This window comes from Salvia hispanica, chromosome 6 (genome assembly GCF_029641045.1).
Source record: "Salvia hispanica isolate PSC_SH4W2 chromosome 6, Shi_PSC_v1, whole genome shotgun sequence".
Taxonomy (NCBI): Eukaryota; Viridiplantae; Streptophyta; class Magnoliopsida; order Lamiales; family Lamiaceae; genus Salvia; species Salvia hispanica.
In genome coordinates, this window is record NC_142697.1 from 18618036 (window position 1) to 18638220 (window position 20185).

The 20185-nt window shown below is 34.4% G+C and overlaps 3 protein-coding genes and 1 non-coding gene across 4 annotated transcripts; 2 read left to right on the plus strand and 2 right to left on the minus strand.

Moving 5' to 3' along the window:
* Nucleotides 1–1418: 1418 nt before the first annotated feature.
* LOC125206330 (large ribosomal subunit protein eL18y-like) lies at nt 1419–3365 on the plus strand. Its single transcript, XM_089060631.1, has 5 exons — nt 1419–1482; nt 1572–1661; nt 1734–1862; nt 2346–2528; nt 3075–3365. Exons 1-4 carry the CDS (start codon nt 1480–1482, stop codon nt 2478–2480), a joined length of 357 nt encoding a protein of 118 aa, XP_088916757.1. The 5' UTR covers nt 1419–1479; the 3' UTR covers nt 2481–2528; nt 3075–3365.
* Nucleotides 3366–10911: 7546 nt separating this feature from the next.
* LOC125203478 (endoglucanase 17-like) lies at nt 10912–13642 on the plus strand. Its single transcript, XM_048101831.2, has 8 exons — nt 10912–11229; nt 11614–11820; nt 11891–12091; nt 12185–12277; nt 12357–12518; nt 12587–12698; nt 12771–12934; nt 13033–13642. Exons 1-8 carry the CDS (start codon nt 10987–10989, stop codon nt 13363–13365), a joined length of 1515 nt encoding a protein of 504 aa, XP_047957788.2. The 5' UTR covers nt 10912–10986; the 3' UTR covers nt 13366–13642.
* Nucleotides 13643–16320: 2678 nt separating this feature from the next.
* Nucleotides 16321–18789, minus strand: LOC125203633 (exopolygalacturonase-like). The gene is made up of 5 exons (XM_048102025.2): nt 18612–18789; nt 17753–18058; nt 17361–17650; nt 16831–17050; nt 16321–16731 (listed from the first exon to the last, which is right to left on the minus strand). The coding sequence occupies exons 1-5, from the start codon at nt 18765–18767 to the stop codon at nt 16495–16497; spliced, it is 1209 nt and encodes a 402-aa protein (XP_047957982.2). The 5' UTR covers nt 18768–18789; the 3' UTR covers nt 16321–16494.
* A 347-nt stretch (nt 18790–19136) lies between these two features.
* TRNAM-CAU (transfer RNA methionine (anticodon CAU)) lies at nt 19137–19221 on the minus strand. Its single transcript is given in 2 exon segments — nt 19137–19172; nt 19184–19221. It is a non-coding gene; the product is annotated as a tRNA-Met (tRNA).
* Between the last annotated feature and the right edge of the window lie 964 nt (nt 19222–20185).

Consider the following 20185-nt stretch of genomic DNA (forward strand, 5'->3'; position numbering starts at 1 on the left):
TAAACTTCCATAATAACTAGAAATGGGTCTGAATCCAGTAGATCAAAGTCAGAAACTAGAGTTACGAACTTAAAAACCACAAAGTACTAAACAAAAGCAAGTAACATTGTTTCTTCGCCTTCACAAGGCGGTGTTACACAGCAAAATAACGATAATAACGATGAGAACCACGGTGGCCAGAATCCTCCATGTCCAAGTGCGCAGCAGAGGAAATAAATTTTTTTAGTGTGGAACTAGAGCTAGAGCTAGGAAAGTGTAGAAGTGGCTGTTCACCGATCTTTTTTTGTTCTTCAAGGTTGAGCTCCTTATATATGTGAGGCTCTGATCTCTAGGGTATCCCTCTGGTGATTTTACCCTCTTGCCCTTGAGTAAGACTCTTTAAAATAATCTACTCTCGCTCCATTCTGCTCCTGTCGCCAACTTTTGATTCTCCCACGTCCGAACGACGACGTCTGATTTTTACTTCAATTCCATCACTTTTGCATCTGCCAGGTCAGGTAACAGCAACTCCTGGGTCCGGCAGATTTACTACGCACCTGAACTCATAAACGCACATTAGCGCCCCAAATGCACAGAATTTTAACCTTAAACCGATGCATGAAACGAGCCTTATCACTTATTAAGCAGCCACAAATATGATTTGTCTTCTCATCACTTAGAAATCCACGACCAAAAACAATTGTTTGATGATGATGATTTACTCCTACGAATGGTGTAAAAATAATTCCGTACTTATTAGTGTTATAGGTTGAATCAAACACAACAACATCACCGAATACACTATAAGCACTCCTTGATTTATGATCAGTCCAAAAACATCTTCTGAACCTATTATCTGAATTTGTCTCGTAATTAAAGAAAAATGATGAATTTTTCTCCTTTTCAGATGTGAAGAATTCTACCAAAGTTTCGGCATCGATCCCCTTTTGTTCATCCCTCATATCTCTCTCGAGATTCATGATATATCTTCCAGTGCAACCTACACTTTCAAGCCCCCATGTTGTATCTCCAGTAGTTGCATTTGCTGACAAGTCGGTATATTAGCTTCTGAAAATTGTTGTGTCAGCACTCTCTTCGCAACAGAGATACTACGGTGCGATCGGAGTAAATGCACCTTTGAGCGAGTAGAAAGTCCATGATTATGGCCTTCAGTGAATATTGTAGTTGATTCACAATTTGTTGATTCACAATGGAAATCTTTGCCTTACAATCAGTTCTAACTTTACCACGAGCTCTTTTCTTGATTGGGCCACCACTCGACTCTCGATTTTTTGAGCGCACTTCATCAGTTTGGCCAACTCTAAAGCATACAAATTGTAGTTATGATTAAATTTTTTAAGTCTAAAATTTAAAATTGTAGTTGGATTAAATCCTGACCCATATTCAATCTCACATAAATATGGACTATAAACCCTAGTTTTGTGCCTCTTCCACAATTTATCCCCATTTCCAACCGGTGTTGCGGAACTAGCTCCAGCCATGGTGTGCCGTCGATCTCCGTTTCAAGCTTCATTTATTACGTGATTCCGCCTTACCAGTTTTCTCTAACTGTTTGTTTATGTTATGTCTAGGGTATTGATTTGGAAGCCGGGGGCAAGAACAAGAAGACCAAGCGCACCGCGCCTAAATCCAATGACATTTACCTCAAACTTCTCGTCAAGGTTTCTCTCTCTCCTTCTCACCAGAGATTTTATTGTATGATGGATCTGATTGGGGAATTTTGGATGTGATAGTTGTACCGGTTTCTTGTGAGGAGGACCGCGAGCCGATTCAATGCGGTGGTATTGAAGCGTTTGATCATGAGCAGGGTCAACAAAGCTCCGCTTTCACTCTCTCGGCTCGCACAGCTCATGAAGACCAAGGTAGTCGCTTTTTTATTATGTTTATGTATTAGCCTTTTAAGTTTTGTTATTTTATTACTTGTGTTGGTGTTTTTAATTTGGTTTGATATTCAGTTAGGAAAAAAGTAATCTTTGAGAATCAGTGGGAAATCTGTACTGTTGGAAAAATCTAATACTACAAAGGACTCTGTAAAATATTACTACTCCGCATTATAAGCTGAAAATGAATTGTTGCCCAATAGTGTGAAATAGTGTTATGGTGACAAAACCAATATGTGGTATTTGAGAGTCAATTTAGTTATCTATTGGCACTAGGTTTCATTATTCTATGTGTATGAGGTGTGGGATGATGTACTAGTACTATTCGTTATGTATATTTGGTTATTGTAGTGTGATCATATTAAAGATTTCGAATGTTTATTTGATTGATTATTCACACTTGTTTTCCCTAATAGTTTTTATATGACAAGTGTTAATTGGTTTTTATGTTTTTGTCTTTGGTAGGAAGGGAAGATTGTTGTTGTTGTAGGGCCTGTGACAGATGATATTCGGGTGCATGACATCCCTGCCATCAAGGTTACTGCACTGAGGTTTACCGAAAGAGCCAGAGCTAGGATTGAGAAGGCTGGAGGTGAATGATTGACCTTTGACCAGCTCGCTCTTAGGGCTCCTCTTGGGCAAAATACGGTAATTTGTTTTCCTCTTTTGACTCTTATGAATTTGATGACGTACCAATGCAACATGTTGAAAACAGTGTACCAAGTTAAATCATGTGCTAGTTTTGTATGCCTAATTGAATTGATAATTTAGAAATGTTTGAAAGCTAAAGAGAGTATTGCATGCATTTTTGGAGTAATGGTTTTTGACATCACATAGTTTATCTCTGAAATGCCAAATAAAAGTACCTACTCCGTATTTAACTTCTCAGTAGTTACAGTAGACAAACTACTTTCTAGAAATTTTGTTCCATTGTATCTTTAACAACCAGATGAGAAGAATCTCTGTTATAGGAGAGCGATATGATTTTGAGATGAACACCTATTAGAAAAAGATAGTTTTAATGCCAATGATTGAATAGAACCCTAGATCGTTCCATAGATGTCTAGGGTTTTGTTTTTCCATGAAAAGCCATGTTTTTTGTTATTTGTTGATTCATCCCTATTTATAAATTTGATATACATGATCTTCATTTCAACTCTGTAATACCAGCTAAATGATGTTTTTGCATTACAGGTACTCCTGAGAGGTTCTCCTAACACTCGTGAAGCTGTGAAGCACTTTGGTCCGGCTCCTGGTGTTCCCCACAGCCACACTAAGCCTTATGTGCGAGCTAAGGGAAGAAAGTTTGAAAGAGCAAGAGGAAAAAGAAACAGCAGGGTTCAGAGTTTGAGTTAATTATTTTTGTTGGCAACCTTCTCTCTTGCATTCTGTTCTTTGTTTCAACGTACTATGGATTCAATTATCATCCATTATCTTGTAACACCTAAAATTGTTTGCTTAGGATCTATACATTTTTCCCTGGATTCTTATGTTTCCATGCCCTACATATACTGTATGTGCAAGTCTTGGTGTTTTTCCCCTAAACCCTTTTAATAGTGTCTTAGCTTCGTAATTATCTATTGTCAGTTCTCTCTAAGGGCCTGTTATGAGTTTGTGCCTTCAAGACTCGAATCAATCTGTTGTTTGTCGCATGTTTTTCCAACGAATTTCAGTTCTTGAACACTGAATTGCCATCGCTATTTTTCTTGTTTGACTCTGCAGCAATTTGCTCTCAGTCTGTGGTTTGCCATCCCCGCTGCTGGTAAGCCGTTGACACCTTCTGCGGTGCCTTCAACGTACCATTCTCATCAAATATCCATCAATCAAACACAACACCTGCTCTTAACCTACTATTATGTGTCACCAATCTATCTGTTAAACTAGAATCTGACTATAGTATTTGAATTTAAATGCTACTAGTACTCTCAGCTCTATTTTTATACTGCCTGAACATTGGAAAACTGTCTAGTTATATCTACAACCATTACAAAATCGTGGCAACCCTTATCCTTTGACAAAATATGACATGAAACGACGATCAACTATTGCCTAATGCAATATACATCAAAGGAAATCTCCATCGGCAGCTATCACGTCGTCATAGAAAGTTGACACTATTGACTAACTTTCAAGTTTCAAGTGTGATTTCGACCATCAATGGTTAAGTGACCTGACCTCTGGTTTCATGAAGATTGAATGTCGTTTCATATACTATAAATTTGACAAAGATCAATGATAGTCACATTTTGCAACGTGATTATGGCAATAATTAAACAAATTTCTCAAAGTTCGAACTATATGAAACATAAGAGAAAATTAGGGCTATAAACTAAATTTATTGAAAATTAGGCTAGAAACTATTTTTTTAGTATGAGTTCTAAACTATAATTAATTAACCCTTAACCAAATAAAATGGAATCAATTAAGTTTTTAGTTGGTGATAGTGAATCACCTCAAAATAGACATGTGGTAGCCAAACATAACTTTGGCGTCAAGCTGCAAACTCAATCATACTAACATATTCAAGTTAATAAATTTGGTATGAAGTAGTATATAAGTAAATAATAATCATCAAATCAGTTTATTTGTTCATGATACAAGCTTGTTACTCTCATGTTTAATATAATCAGTACATGTATCCGAATACAAAAATACATGAATTTAATTGATGGATAGTTATTTAGCGCATAAAAACTACTCCGTACTAAACCAGAAACCTACGCCAACTCTAAGTTCAACAACCCAAAGTTTGTCCCACATCGTTTCTTGCTAGAAAAAGAAGAGAAGACAAGGAATATTAGTATAAAAAATCAAGGCCTAACATGAGATGGTTCATACCTTTCTCGGCCTTATGGGTGTAAGATTAAGTGTAGTATATCGGTTTAATACTTCTCCGTCCCATTTTAGCTTGGCCTTCGTGTGGCCGCCCTTTCCGTTGCACTACTGCATGGGCTTTAACACACCCTATCAATTTTAGTTTAAGAATTTTTCATTGATATTACTCTACTTAAAATTTTATTTTGTTCGTTGATAAAATCTAAAATTTTCCATAATATTGATAGCGATCTCAAAACAACATTATTCTCACTTTTTATTCTGATTTGAAGTACTGTACCAATTAAGAATGTAAATAGGATAAATATAACTTAGTTAGTTATCTCTCAATTTTTGTAGTATTTATTAGTTAGGCCGCAATTTTTCAGGGCGAAAAACTTGAAATAAAATTATTCATTTTAGAAAAAAAAAACACTAAACAATAAATATTACTCCTTCTGTCCCACAATAGAAATCACATTTGGTGTGTGCACGAGTTTTAATAAATATAAAGAATAGTGGGTTAAAAAAGTTAGTGGAATATGAGGTTCACTTTTTTATGTTAATTTTATAATAGAATGACAGTGAAGTGAGTTAGTAGATGTGCGACCTACTTACAATTTATGACAAACCACAATAACAAAACATGACTCTTATTGTGGGACTGAGAGAGAGTACTATCAATTTGGTTCACCTATTTAATTTTTAGGTGTTATTTAGATCTTGCCCCAATTGTCTTTACTTCTAAATAAAGATCACATTTATTTCTAGCTTCTCTTCCATTAAATAAATATGAAAAAGTCTAAGAGAATATGACAACTAGAAAAAGATAAATTCCAATAAGAGCTTCTTGGATAAAAGCTTCAATTATTAGTTTGTTATGCACTGTACACATGAATCCACGATCAATTGTCAGTGAAGTGTACACATCCATCTCTCCTTATATACAATATACTACTAGTAGTATTATTTAGTATTTAATTACAAATACTAAATTAATTAGTTGAAAACTCTGGTATTTCCCATAAGCTATAAAGTTGGTATGGAAAATCATGAACTTTGCTTGTGTTTTTCTTCCATGACTGGTGCCTGGTTGGAAGCGAATCTGACTGGGTAACGTGGCATATTTAATCCTAGTTGTCATAGCTTGTCTTACTTGGCATCTAATATGTATATATGTGAGGTTTTACAAAATTATTCCACAATTTGAGATTTTCTAAAATACTTATTTACATTTCACATATCTTGTGTCTCATAATAATGGTGCATGCAGATTGATGAATTAAAATAGGAATTGTAACTTGATACTAGTATAAGTTAAAGTATAATGAATACTCCTACTTTAGAATAATAGAATGTTGGAATCACCCTTTCTTTCTTATCTTTATACATGTGTCAATCAATTATAGTAGATGTGATCTTTTTTCTGAGAAGAAGACTTCAAAAATTGGTTGCAGTGTTGTCAGCCAATGAAGTCAAGAAAAAACACAACAATAATAATAATAGTATTAATAATGGAATGCTTTATTGCATGTGAAAATAAATCAGAAGAGCACATGGAAAAGGCAGCCAACAAAACATGCTTCTTCTAGCTCGCATTCATTCTATGGTCTTTGCCCAATCCAATCACACACACACACATCAAAAAACAGAGTGACTTTTCGTATTATTTCACATTCTTCAATCTCACACTTTTCAAGGCACATGTTCTCCAAACTCGTTTCATACTACTACTATAAAATTGTGTATAGCTGAATTTTGTATGTGTGATGGATGCAAGCCTGCAATGGCAGTTGCAAGGATAGTGTTAGAGATTTACACAATATGTAATGCACTATGACAGCACATGCCCATGCTGAATATATGATTTAAATATAAAAAATACTTCTCTTTTTTTACGGTTAATTCAGTTGTTATGGAGTACGGAATGTAGTAATAATTTTTTTTGTATAATACCACAATCTATCTTGTGCATTTTCAGTGTGGAATGAAAATTAACAATTTAACATTTAACATATACTCCTAGTAGTAGTATGTAGGAGCAAAATGTGGTATGCCTTAAATGTAGGAAAATAAGGTTTATATATACTTTCCGGTATCAAAAATAAATTTCACCAAAACTTCCGCATTACCTTATTTCTGAGTATTTGATACTACAGCATTTGATTACCGAACGAGAATAGCTTCACTTACACTAAGATTGATTATGATTATGATTATGATTTATGATAAAGTAGAAGTACATAAATCACCGGTTGCTGCAATATGTACTCTTTTTTCAAGCATAAAAACAGAATGGAAACATCAGATTAAAACAACCCTTTGAAGAAGCCTAAAGTTTGAATTATGTCTTCAATTTTAGAATATGTTCTGAAATGTAGTGCTACTTTACCTCTTTTGTAAAATTATCAAATTTTAATTATCGTGCACTTGCATTCGTTTATACTAGTACGTGATACTAGTACTCCATATAATAGACTAATAGAGATACCACATGAAGCTAGTCATGTAGCCTGTGAATCTATTTTATTTGTGATTTTGTTATGAAGGGGAGATGAATGTAAGAGAAAAAAAAAATTGGTGAAGTAGTAATTGATTGGAGAATGGGGGTTCTGATCCAAAATCCAAATAATCCACAAGTTTATTGATTAGAGTGAGAGTGCATATAGATGCACATGGAAATGGGCTTCTTTTGATACTTTTTGACTAACTCACTGAACTCAAAGAATGAAACCACATGCATACAACCCCATACTCTCTCTCTCTTGGGTTTATTGGTCAATTCTCCTGAGAAATGGGATGGTATTTTTCTTAATTACTACTCCCTCCGTCCGACTAAACATGGTCACGTTCTTGAGTGACATGAGATTTTAGCAAGAGTTGTTAGGTGGAACAAAGTAGATAAAAAAAGATAGTTGAATATTTTAATGAGAAGAGAAGAGAGAGGATGTTATTTTCAAAATTGAAAAATGATCATCTTGATTGGAATAAACAAAAAAGGAAAGATGTCATCTTGAATAGGATTAGGGAATGCTTCATTTTATAATATAAAACATGAAATATTATAAGTAGGTTTGTCAGTGACTTGCCCATGTTGATTACCAATAAGAGATATTCGACATTATGATTTATTTCTGGGCTCAATAATGTTCATGCATCCAACATTTTTCCGCAATTCACAAACTATCACTTGTAAATGAATTATATTCGAAAATTCGAAATGTATCATCACATATATAGCAACTACTCTATAATTGTTTTTTTTTAAATAATGCTCAATCACTCAGTTACATGATAAATTACTCATCTTTTTAGTCGCGTCAAAGATTATTTTGTGTATGCGGTCGGCAAATTATCAACACACAATATAATAGTGTTCATTCAAAATTCTTTGTTTGGCAGGATTATGATAAGAAAAAATAATTTAACTCTTAATTTTTAAATTCCAAGATTTATTTGACTTTTTTTCTCAACAAGAAAAATAATACTAGTAAAAAAAAATTAACTAGAATCCTAGTACAACCTTTTGCTAGTAGTATTATTTTTCAAGTTTTAGGATTCTTTTAGATTTTAATACTATTATTTAATCGGAATACTAATAAAATTATAACCATAATAATAAAAGTTATTATAATAACAATAATAGCTAATGTTATTATCATAATAACAATAACAATAATACCTTTTACAGTTTATAACTTGTTATATATATTAATGTGGAGCAATTTTTAAAATTTATGAAATCATATATTATGTTGTAATATTTTGTTATTATTATTTAAACTAATAATTTAATCGCAAATTGTTTATCTAATTAATATGTCTGTTAATTAACTGTCATTCAAATGATAAATATTTATTCAGAATCTCAACAAGTTTCTTTGAAATTTCTAAACACAATTATACTCGGGAAAAATAAACAAACAAAAGTTTTTGTTACAAAGAGGGTGTGAATTATAATAAAAATAACTAGTTAAATCTTACTCCCTCCGCATCAAAATTGTGTTGTTCTTTTAGAGATGGTCTCATCTAATTAAATTGAATAATTGATTCATTTTCTTCTTAGCAAAAAAACAACATTCGTTCACATCCCTAATTTATTCTCTCTATATTTAATTAGCAAAATCATTACAAAATTCCAATTGAAAAAAAGGACAAAAGAATGATTTACGCAATAGTTGCAATCCAATACAATTAAAAGAGGTGATGCTTCTCGTGACCAGTCCTATTCATTCTTACCGTTGATAAAGTCAAATCTCCCGCCCTCCATCAATATTAATTTCGTCACCCCCCATCCAAGTTTTAGTTATTTTTATATGTTAATTAACTTTGTATCTATTATTTTTCATTATATTGCACCAAGTTAGTATATATAATTATGTTTAAAAAAGTATTATCACTTTTATAAGATAAAAATCGATTTAGGATTTGATAAATTTAAAAGGAAGGTACTCGATGTAGTAATATTTTTTCAAATAAATAGCACTCCATCATTTATGTCACGATACATTTTATTATTATAATATACATATTATAAAATTGGAACACTAAATCTCATTGGTTAGTATTCTATTAATAAATTACTTACGCGACACCGTCTTATGAATCGTATACGACAATATATTACGATAATTTATTTGGTATTTTTTGTTTTTGTATCCAAATTTCAAACCATAACTCATCTTATTGAATTTTAAGAAGTTACACCACCCTTTACTTTATGAATAGATGATGTTGAAGAGAAATGTTTCAAAAATTAGTTGATTCAGTGCATATGCTCGTAGTATGCTATTTTCTTATTTTTGATTTTTTTATGTTAGTTTTTTATTACTTCTGTTTAGAAGTTGCTTTTGATTTGTCGATGATCTTCCTTTGTGATTGAGTGAGTAAATTTTTTTCACTAACTTTTCTGACCTGCATGTCCAATTTGCAGTTGATTGTTTTGTAGTATGATGTATCCTTTGAAACTCTATTTTACATTTCGTCTATTTGATAATTTGATCTGGTTTGCAGAGATAGAAGTTAAAGGTTAGACTAGAATTAGAGATTACACTATTTAAAAAGTACTACTCCCTCCGTTCCGCAAATAGGAGTTATTGGTTAATGTGTTTAATTAAAGAGAAAAAAAACAGGTGTAAGTACTAAAATAGAGGGGGAAAAAAGATGAATATTTTAATAGGAGGGAGAAAAAGTGGTTTGGTGTATTATTTGGAGAGAAGAAGTTTCCAACAAATAAGTGTCATCCTAGCTGAAACAAAATAAAAAGGAAAATATGTCATCTTAAATATCTTAAGTGAGATGGATAGAGTACAATTCAAAATTATCATTCTATTATGTTTCAATTTGAGTAAGGAACATGATTATCAATCATATACATTAACATATACATTAACATTTAAGCTTACATTATACATTTAAAATATTTCATCAAAATCTTAAATTGGTATAACATATTTTAAATTTATACAAAATATTTCATTAGTATTTCAAGTTAATACCTTATCATACATTGAGTTAATACAATAAACAAGAAGAAAATGTATTAACTTGAAAGACTATTGAAACTTTATGCATGATTAATATAAACTGAAAATTTTTCGTTCTAGTTTGAAATATTCTAAGAAATTTTTTGTATGTATAATGTAATTACCCTTAAAAGTTATCCTTGTTAACTAGAGAAAGGGGAAAAAATAAGTGTTAGTATACCTTGAATCCGTTATAGTTTGCCACTAGCCGAACGGTTGGGCCTAGCCCATCGTCTGTGTGCCTATTTATATAGAAGTAGGGCGCATAACTCTGTAATCTGAAAACACTCTGAATAATATATGTTCTCCGTTTCCGCCCGTGGACGTAGCCAACGCAACGTTGGTGAACCACGTAAATCTGTGTCTTCCTTACGTTTCTGTTTATCTCGATTACACAATAGCTCTATTCTGACACAACAACAAAAAATAATTTGGCCTAGTTTGAAACATCAGTGAATTCACATCTTATGAACTCACATTAGTATTGGCTGCTTCTTTAATCAGATACTGACAAAATAAAACCAAAGGCAAGACGTGGGCTTTGATTCCCGCAAACCAAAAACCAGTGTGCTTTGTTACAATTAAGAAACACAAAGCATTAAACAAAATCAGAAAGTAGGAAGAAAAAAAAAGATGCAGGCTTTGCCCCTTTAGCTTTTTCTGTCTATAAATACCACAGAGAGAAAGAGAGTGAAGAGTGTCTGTTCTGCTTCTTCCCTTCCCCTGCGGCTTTGCCGGTTAAGAGTGTCTTGTGCTTCCTTCCCAAAATGGCCTCTTTTCCCTCTCTTTTCCTTCTCCTCTCCCTAGCCCTTCTCCTCTCCTCTCACTGCAATGCCAAACGCGGCACCTCCTCCCACCACCGCCACCCCCGCTCCGCCTCCCACAACTACAGAGACGCCCTCACCAAATCCCTCATCTTTTTCGAGGGCCAGAGATCGGGAAAGCTCCCTCCCAATCAGAGAATCACTTGGAGGAAAGATTCTGGCCTCTCAGATGGCGCTGCAATGCACGTATGTTTTTCTTTCTTGCCTCTCTCTCTGTTTTTTTTATCTAAAAATGCAATCTTTGAGCTAGATTTTGCTTGTTTTTGGCTCTGCTATGGTGGGTGGAATGCGCCAAGTTTACATTTTTTTCTTGCATTATGTCTTAAATTGAGAGATTTGAAGTTTGATTTGAAAAGCAACATCTAGAAATTTGTTGCTTCACTTGCCTGATTTTTAAGTAACATACCGTGAGAGTGATTACATCGAAGGTTAAGAGTCTAAATGGGGCAATGTAGGTGAAATTTTTTGCAATAACATATTTGGAATCTTGCACTTTTTCCTTAATTTTGAGGTTTCTAGTAAGTAGTTAGGCTTTGGTTCCCTAGTTGAAGGCTTTAAATGACAATGCAGGTTGATTTGGTGGGAGGATACTACGATGCAGGGGACAATGTTAAGTTCGGATTTCCCATGGCTTTCACTACGACGATGCTCTCGTGGAGTGTGATCGAGTTCGGAGGCCTAATGAAGGGGGAGCTGCAGCACGCCAAGGAGGCCATCAAGTGGGCAACTGACTATCTCCTCAAAGCCACAGTTCATCCTGACACCATCTATGTGCAGGTCCAACATTGTTGCCATCAGTGCTTGATTGTGTGAAATGGGATTCTGATTTCTTGATTTTTTTTCGCAGGTAGGAGATGCTGGCAAGGATCACGCTTGTTGGGAGAGGCCTGAGGATATGGACACACCAAGGAGTGTGGTCAAGATTGACAAGAACACCCCGGGCACTGAGGTTGCTGCTGAGACAGCTGCTGCTCTTGCTGCTGCTTCCTTGGTTTTCCGGAGGAGTGATCCTAATTACTCCAAGGTTCTTGCACGAAGGGCTATTCGGGTATATGTTAAAACCTTGTAGTAATATGCTAAGAGGATTGAGTTTGATCATGAGGATCCTGCTAATGCTGATGCATTTGTGGTTTGTGTCTAGGTTTTCGAGTTTGCTGATAAGCACCGGGGCGCATATAGTAATGGTCTGAGGCGTTACGTGTGCCCTTATTACTGTGATTTCTCCGGCTTTCAGGTAGAAAGAAACACTGGTTCTTGAAAGCTCCCTAGTTCTTGGAATCTGTATTTAGGTTGTGTTTGTTGATTTGTTGAAGGATGAGCTGCTGTGGGGTGCTGCTTGGCTGCACAGAGCCACGAGAAACCCGACTTATCTCAGCTACATTAAGGCGAACGGACAGACGCTTGGAGCCGATGAAACCGACAACACATTTGGTTGGGACAACAAGCATGTTGGAGCTAGAATCCTTATCTCCAAGGTTGTTTTTTGAGGTTTAAATTTTAACTTTTTCTGAGAATACAGAGTCTGATTGTTGTTTTTTCGCAGGCTTATCTCGTCCAAAATGTCCAGCCTCTCCATGACTACAAAAGCCATGCCGATAACTTCATTTGCTCTCTGCTCCCAGGAACACCCTACTCTTCTGCTCAATACACCCGTGGTTCGTTCCAAATCCAGCAAAAACACATTGTGCTCGAATTTGCTAGGCTTATTAACCTTGGCTTTGAAACAGGTGGTCTGTTGTTCAAGATGAATGATAGCAATATGCAGTATGTGACATCCACTTCCTTCCTTCTCGTGACGTACGCCAAGTACTTGACCACGTCGCATAGGGTTGTGAACTGTGGTGGCGCCACCATCACTCCGAAGAGGCTCCGTGCATTCGCCAAGAAACAGGCATGAAATTAAATGATCTTTCCATCAGTTCCTCATATTTAGTCTATGCATATGTTGTTCTAGTGTCTAAAGATGTTGCAATTTTTAAAATTGGGCAGGTGGACTACTTGCTAGGAGACAATCCAATGAAAATGTCGTTCATGGTGGGGTACGGTTCGAGATATCCTATGCGCATCCACCATAGGGGTTCGTCCCTCCCTTCCGTTAATGTTCATCCATCGAAGATCCAATGCTCCTCCGGCTTCTCGGTCATGAGCTCACAATCTCCGAACCCTAACATCCTAACTGGGGCAGTCGTTGGAGGGCCGGATCAGAATGATCGCTTCCCGGATCAACGCGACGATTACGAGCAATCGGAACCCGCTACCTACATCAATGCACCCCTAGTTGGAGCATTGGCTTATCTTGCTCACTCATTTGGCCAACTATAGACAATGCCAAATTCACTAGTCTAAGGCTTCTTTTCAATTTTAAGGTTTCATCTCAAATTAGTAGTACTAACTAGTAGTAGTATCTGTGTAAGTTAAGGTTTTAGTGGGCTGCAAGAAATGTACTACTGTGTGTTCTATTTGTGCACGGTGGGGCCCATGTCTGAAGTTATTAAGATTTTAATTACGAGTGTGAATTGAATAGAAGCATGGAATGAAGGTTTTGATTAAGAGTGTGAATTAAATGCAAGCATGGAATGAATGTGAGTTTCGTGTCCTAGACGGCGAACGACTGTGATTGGTCAAGAAATGGAGTGATGGCATTGGTCATTGAGCCCTGCATTTTCTTTGGGTATGTTATGCCTCATATTAATTTTTTCATTCCTTGGGACTTTAAATTCGTCCACTAGTAATTTAACTAAATTATCCATTATTTTACACAATAATTATCACAAATTGTTTAAAGACATTACATATCCGTACAATTCGTTGTGTAGCAAATAAATTGTGTAAAATAAGATACTGATTTCTTGAGTTGAGTAAAATTCTCTTGAGAATTATCGTTTTGTAAAATTCTCTTAGCTCATAAAACGCTTCTTCTTCACATCAATAAGCATAAGATTCAAATTATCGTGAGATTAATGAGAAACTATGATAACTTTTTTTCAATTGAAAAGGATTACAGAAATAGTTCATAGTCAAACAAATACTAGCTAGAAGTATAATCTTAAACTTCACAGCTACTATTATATTGTGGAGTATGCATATTATGTGTAGTGCGTATTTTATGCGTACAGAATATTGAAAAAAGACTTATAATTATTGATAATGGGAAATCTTGTACAAATATTTTTTGGTGAATTATGAAAAATCCATCCCCATAATTACTACAGATCAAAGAATGGAAATTAGGCAACGATTTTGATTGTATCAAAATCATGAAATACTAGTACTATATCAGAAGTAATGATATGGAGTGTATATATAAACTATTCAACTGACCCTTTACATGCTACCACATTAACTAACTAAACTTGGAAATAAAATTACTACTATATATAGGTTTTAGCAGTTTTGCATCTCTTGAAAAAGAATACCCATTTCATCACAAATTCTCAATAGCAGCGGTTTGCATTCGTAATAGTAGTATTTTTTAAAATTATATAGGATTATAAAAATGATAATGCGACGATGAAGTTATTAATTTGACCACAATTTTGTGGCCCCACCTAAATTTGGAATATAATTGTATTATTACGAAAAAGAAAATAGTGGCGTAACTATATTTAATCCTACCGTTAGGTTTTTCGGGGCCCAATAATTTGACCGTTGAATAGCAAAAGCGGGAAGAAAATATTTGGCGGGTAAGTGTCACGTGATGTAGTGGGGTCCGCTTATTGATATGTCACATGGTCAAAAGCTGTAACCTTCTGCAATGTTGTCAGACACTGCCCACATTTGGTAAATTGGATACCAAGGTAACTGGGCATCCATTTTTGTTTAGTTAGTCGGGCTTTGGCCCAATATTTGGGCCCACGCCCGGTCTCCCAGCACTCCCCCAGACCCAACCCGGTGCACACATCTCTCCCATGTTACCGATGATCTTAGTTATATAATCTTAATTATTAGAACAAAATGATAAATTTGTGAGTAAATTATATTTTTTAGAAGAAATCAATTTTCTTGGGATAACAATATCAATATTTAAATCATAACTACATTTCAAATAAAAATCTTTAACATTTACTCATTTATGCTCAAGTCTGAATAAAAATTTGACCAAATTTTATGAATGTTTAGGCAATTTGCCATTACCAGAAACATATACCGAAATACTCTCTCCGGCCCACCGAAAATGACTCTCTTTCTTTTTAGTTTGTCCCAACTAAAATGACTCATTACTAAAAATGAAAACCTATTTATCTTTAATTGATTCCGTCTCTTTTATTCTCTTCACCTAACACACAAAATAAAACTGTATAAAATCATGTGTCTGATATTATATTAATTTGTACAGATAATTACGCTTTGTTTATATAGTTAGTTATATTATTTTATTCGACAGGTGGAGCCAAGTCCCTGACAATTTATATACTCCATACAATACAATGAGAAGTGTTATATTGCTAACTCAATACTTAATTGCTAACTACAATTAAATAATAGTCATTAGATATTTAAATTAAGGGCCTAGATCATTAGCCTCGGAATGTCAATACGATCAACAAAAAACGTCAATAAGGGTATTAAGGTCAATTAACAACAAATTAGTTGTAACTAACTTTTGAAAAATATCCCAAAACTTTAAAACGCATATAACTTTCTCGATTAAAATTATTTTTTCGCACAATATATATCAAATCAAAGATAATTTCATAAAGATTCTAACGAGATCTCACTTGCATATGTTTCGATGTCAAAATTTGAAAAAAAATTCAAAAATTTTCAATTTTTTCGTACAGCAACAAATGTCAACGTGATATATACAATATGTCAATATAATACATGAAGAATGTCAATATAAACAATGTGTTAACATTCTCAAAGCATTGGGTTGACATTCTCAAAGCATTTGTTGATATTTTCGAAACACTATATTCACATTTTCATCTAAACCCCTAATTTGGTAGTTTTTTTTTTATCTTTTCCGATTTAATTAATAAAAACGAAAACTACACGTGTCAAATTGTAGACCACAAGTTTTCTAAAATCCTATGGTTTTAAATTAGTTGTAGTTAGCAATTAAATGATGAGTTAACAATTGATCACTCCCCGTACAATTTATTTCGTATATCGTTTCTTGTTTACGTACATATGTATTTTTCAAATCCTAACTATGCTGAATGTCCAAATCTAACAAAAATATTATCAATTCACAATTTTATACGCGCGAGTTTTTTTGGGGGGAACTATATGACAAATTTAATTTGAATATATAAATCCAGTCATTTTGGCGAATTAAACCCATTACAAATTTAACACACAATTTACAAATTATTTCTGAAACTATGTAAACTTGGGGCAAGGGCTGTGCACGCACATAGTACACAGTGCTTGTTTTCTTCATTTACAAATAATCAGAATTAAACGAATATGAAATTAGTGTCGAGATAAAAGGTATGGAGATGGCATTCAAGTGCATCGGTTAGGCATGGATGGAATGATTTGGCCTTGAGTGATGATTTGTGCATTTGAACATGCAGAAGTTAATTGCTGAATAGTTGAATCAAATGGTTTTAAATTAATATCAGCTAATTCAACCTTTTCACATGGTACTAACGAACTGCAGTTCAAATTTATGGCTATTGGAGAAGTCGACGTGCCGCTTATTTCTCTGAAGTGAATATCGATCAGCCTAACGCTTGATTGCTACAACACATGAAAAGAAAAGAAAAGAAAAGAAAAGCATCACAAAAAATAGCTAGGGTTTTGGAACATATCACATATGATAATAATTTTGATTATTACCTGTGAATTATCCTTGGAGTTGTAATGCTGATCGATTAAAATAGGGTTTTGGACTCCCTCCATCACTAGATGTTCAAAAACTATGTTTGTAGCTTCGATCTTCGGAGAGTCGTGGTAGCTTCTGATTCGTGCTCCATTTTTCGTCTTAACCAGCGTGCAGTTTGTCACTGTGATTCCGTTCACGTTTGTTTCGTCTACGAGTTTCCCCAAGCTCCCAACGCTGCCATTAAATGTGGATCAAGTTTCAATAGATCAGAATCGATACAACAAAAATAAGGACATTTTCAGTCAATTAAGGACGTTCCTTTGTGTTTCCAAATACATCATCTAGCTACATTTCAAAAAATGTGTTCAATCTTGGTGTCCCAATTAAAATTAAAGTTGCAAACTAAATGACTTTGTTTTGCCCCCTCAATTTTGATCATTTTTTAAAATTTTCAACGCAAGTAATTGCATCTAGTTTGTGTTATAAGAAAAGTTTCATGTAGTGCAATTCTGCTAATAAAATACTACTAACAAGCTAGGGTTACCTGAGGCCGTGACCAGGGCCACATGTAACCCCGGCCACCAGAACGCTTTGCGTGCTGTAGCCAATGGAAACACAGTCGTCTCCAGTTCCGATGACGGAGTCGGTTATCTTAACATTTGTAGAATTGGTGAGGTGGATTCCGTGGGTGAAGGGGCTGTCACCAGGTGCAGTGATACCCACTTTGCTTATATCTATGTTTTTGCTATCTCTAACCTCTAAATGGAAACCCATGCTGTTTACGAATTTCAAATCACCAACCTTCGCATTTTCCACCGATTTTAACGAGAGAGCCTGTTATTAATGAATAACATTAGTAAAGAGGATAAAATGATACTCCATATGCCTTATTTTTATGAACAGACCAAAATGAAAAAAACATGACTATTGGCTTACGACGGGGAGAAGAGGGAGGTCGCTGTCGGCGCCGTATTTCCAAACGGATTTTCCACGGCCATCGATGGTTCCGGGGCCAGTGAGGAGGAGGCCGTCGACTCTCTCGATCGAGATCCAAGCACCTTGTGAATAGGAGCTGAGATCAGTATTGGCGAGGAGAGTGCCTTGGATTTCAACTATGATGGGCTTTGTAGCGGTGCAAGGACCCGCAAACACAACTTCCGACGCCATGAAATTGCCAGGAGGAATCAAAACCTTTGCCGCTGCACCTGACCGACATGCTGCTACCCATGCTCGTATCAAAGCCTATCAACCAAAGCCTTTGATTTTTCAAATTAATGCATGCTTATAAAATAGTATCAATGTCATAGAATGTTAGTATATTTTATAACTCTATTTTATAGGTAAAAAATGCAAGATTCATAGGTAGGACGATGATAAAATATTAAATACTCCCCTCAATTTTGGGGTAGTGAATTAATTAATTATTCAATCGAGTAATTAAGTGCTCGCCGAGTTATCTAATAATCATACAAACCAAACATCTGATTAGGCTAAAATCACCTAATTATCTATCACGGTCCCAATCATATAAACCAAACATTTGATTAAACTTGACCATCTTTAAACTAGGACTAACTATCACTCAAACATTTCATTTATTTGTCACGCTCCTAATCACACAAATCAAACATGTGATACCTGTAATTGTCAGTTAGATCAGAGTTTTAGTGTGTGTATACATGAATTGATAGAAAATTAATTTCCCGAGTATAGCCAACATATTTTTGTTTAAATATATAGGAGTTGACACATGTAAGCAAAATGCATAAATTAATTATAAGGATGGAAAAGTGACCATTGCATCATCTTCGGTTCCATCACCAACAGCATTAAAGTTTTTAACATCAAAAACTTTGTGGTCGGTAGGTTGGGGCTGGCATCCAACCTCATGCATCATAAGTAGAAGCACGATACATGCACTAATGAAAATCCTGCCTCTTCCATAAGGCATGTTTCGGTAGTTTTCTGTTTAATTATTAAAATTCTTTTAATGCTTGTTGCTACAAGAATGCCAATTATTTTTATTTTTTTTTGGACGAGTCGATGGGTATTTGTAGATCAACTCCATATTTCACGCCACATCTATCTCTACTTGTTTTAGTGGTCTTTTATTACATTTTTTGTGTTTGTGATAAGAATTTGCCTAATTATTAGGGTACTTGATCCACTTATTGAGGACTTATAATTCTCCCATTGTTTATAAAAATTATACTCCATTTTGCATGTTTTTCTATACATCTAATTATCCTGAGGTGTTAGTGCACTGTGGTCTGTGTACATATGTTGCAGTAAATCTATTTAGTGTAATTAAAAAGTATATTGGGGTGAGAGAGGCTCGAACTCTCGACCTCAGGATATCTCTATAGCTATGAGACCTACGCGCTAGCCAACTGCGCCACCACCCCAATGTTGATTTTCTTCTAAATACAATTTAAATATACTCTTAGTCTTAATACTCCACTTTACTTCAGAGATATAACATCACTAAGTGATAGCTTCGCGTGGAATATTTTTCAGAGCATGAATGATCTCTGAAAATTGTAATCTACATAGTACTTATAATTTATATGGACATGTGTTATGTGTAGTATGATGTCGACTCGTCGACTTAAAAAAAAAAACAAACTACTCCTAGTTATTATATTCAATTTCAGATTCGTGTTCAGCAATATATTTGTATTTTATTTGAAATGTATTACATGTACACTTTGACTTATAACTTTATAAGACATTTTACAAAGTGCAAAACAGACTTCTTATTACTTTGAAATTTTGTATGCACTTGCGATATTTTTATAAGTAGTATACGAATACAATACAATTTTACACTGTACACGCTTGTTTAGCACCAAAAAACGAGGTAATATAATATTGTTCGTTAATTTTTATTTAGTATACACTTAATAATAAACACATGCCTTGTTCAATTAGTATTTTGCCAATGTCATAATTTAAAATAAAAATAGAGATTTTGGATACGTAAACTAAATATAACACGTATGTGATGCATAAGTCTTAATTTGTTTTATATTAATCTGAATATATATAAAGCAATATCTACACCACACAAATAAAAATAATATACATACTGCTATGTATATTTATTATTACCCACCCCCTACTTTTAACAACTAAAATTAAATAAAATTATGCTTGCAAAAGTACTTCTGCAACATAATTCAGCCATAATGCGACCATGTGTCATATACCAGTATATGTATACCTGAATAATTTTTTCGATCCATATTTTTATGTGCATATATATGTATATATTCTTAAAACAGCGTATTAATTATATTTAAAGTATATCTTTTTTTCTGATAAATTGAAAAAAAGCTCGAGTTGACAAACAGCGAGCAAAGGTTCAAG

What these genes read in the sequence shown, in the direction of transcription:
- LOC125206330 (XM_089060631.1), top strand. An exon ending in ACCTCAAACTTCTCGTCAAG is followed by an intron (nt 1,662 to 1,733) that starts GTTTCTCTCTCT and finishes TGGATGTGATAG; the next exon opens with TTGTACCGGTTTCTTGTGAG. An exon ending in CACAGCTCATGAAGACCAAG is followed by an intron (nt 1,863 to 2,345) that starts GTAGTCGCTTTT and finishes TGTCTTTGGTAG; the next exon opens with GAAGGGAAGATTGTTGTTGT.
- LOC125203478 (XM_048101831.2), top strand. Translation starts at nt 10,987, where the DNA reads ATGGCCTCTTTTCCCTCTCTTTTCCTTCTCCTCTCCCTAGCCCTTCTC. An exon ending in CAGATGGCGCTGCAATGCAC is followed by an intron (nt 11,230 to 11,613) that starts GTATGTTTTTCT and finishes ATGACAATGCAG; the next exon opens with GTTGATTTGGTGGGAGGATA. An exon ending in CTAGAATCCTTATCTCCAAG is followed by an intron (nt 12,519 to 12,586) that starts GTTGTTTTTTGA and finishes GTTTTTTCGCAG; the next exon opens with GCTTATCTCGTCCAAAATGT.
- LOC125203633 (XM_048102025.2), bottom strand. Translation starts at nt 18,767, where the DNA reads ATGCCTTATGGAAGAGGCAGGATTTTCATTAGTGCATGTATCGTGCTT. An exon ending in GAACCGAAGATGATGCAATG is followed by an intron (nt 18,059 to 18,611) that starts GTCACTTTTCCA and finishes TTTGGTTGATAG; the next exon opens with GCTTTGATACGAGCATGGGT. An exon ending in ACCTCCCTCTTCTCCCCGTC is followed by an intron (nt 17,651 to 17,752) that starts GTAAGCCAATAG and finishes CATTAATAACAG; the next exon opens with GCTCTCTCGTTAAAATCGGT.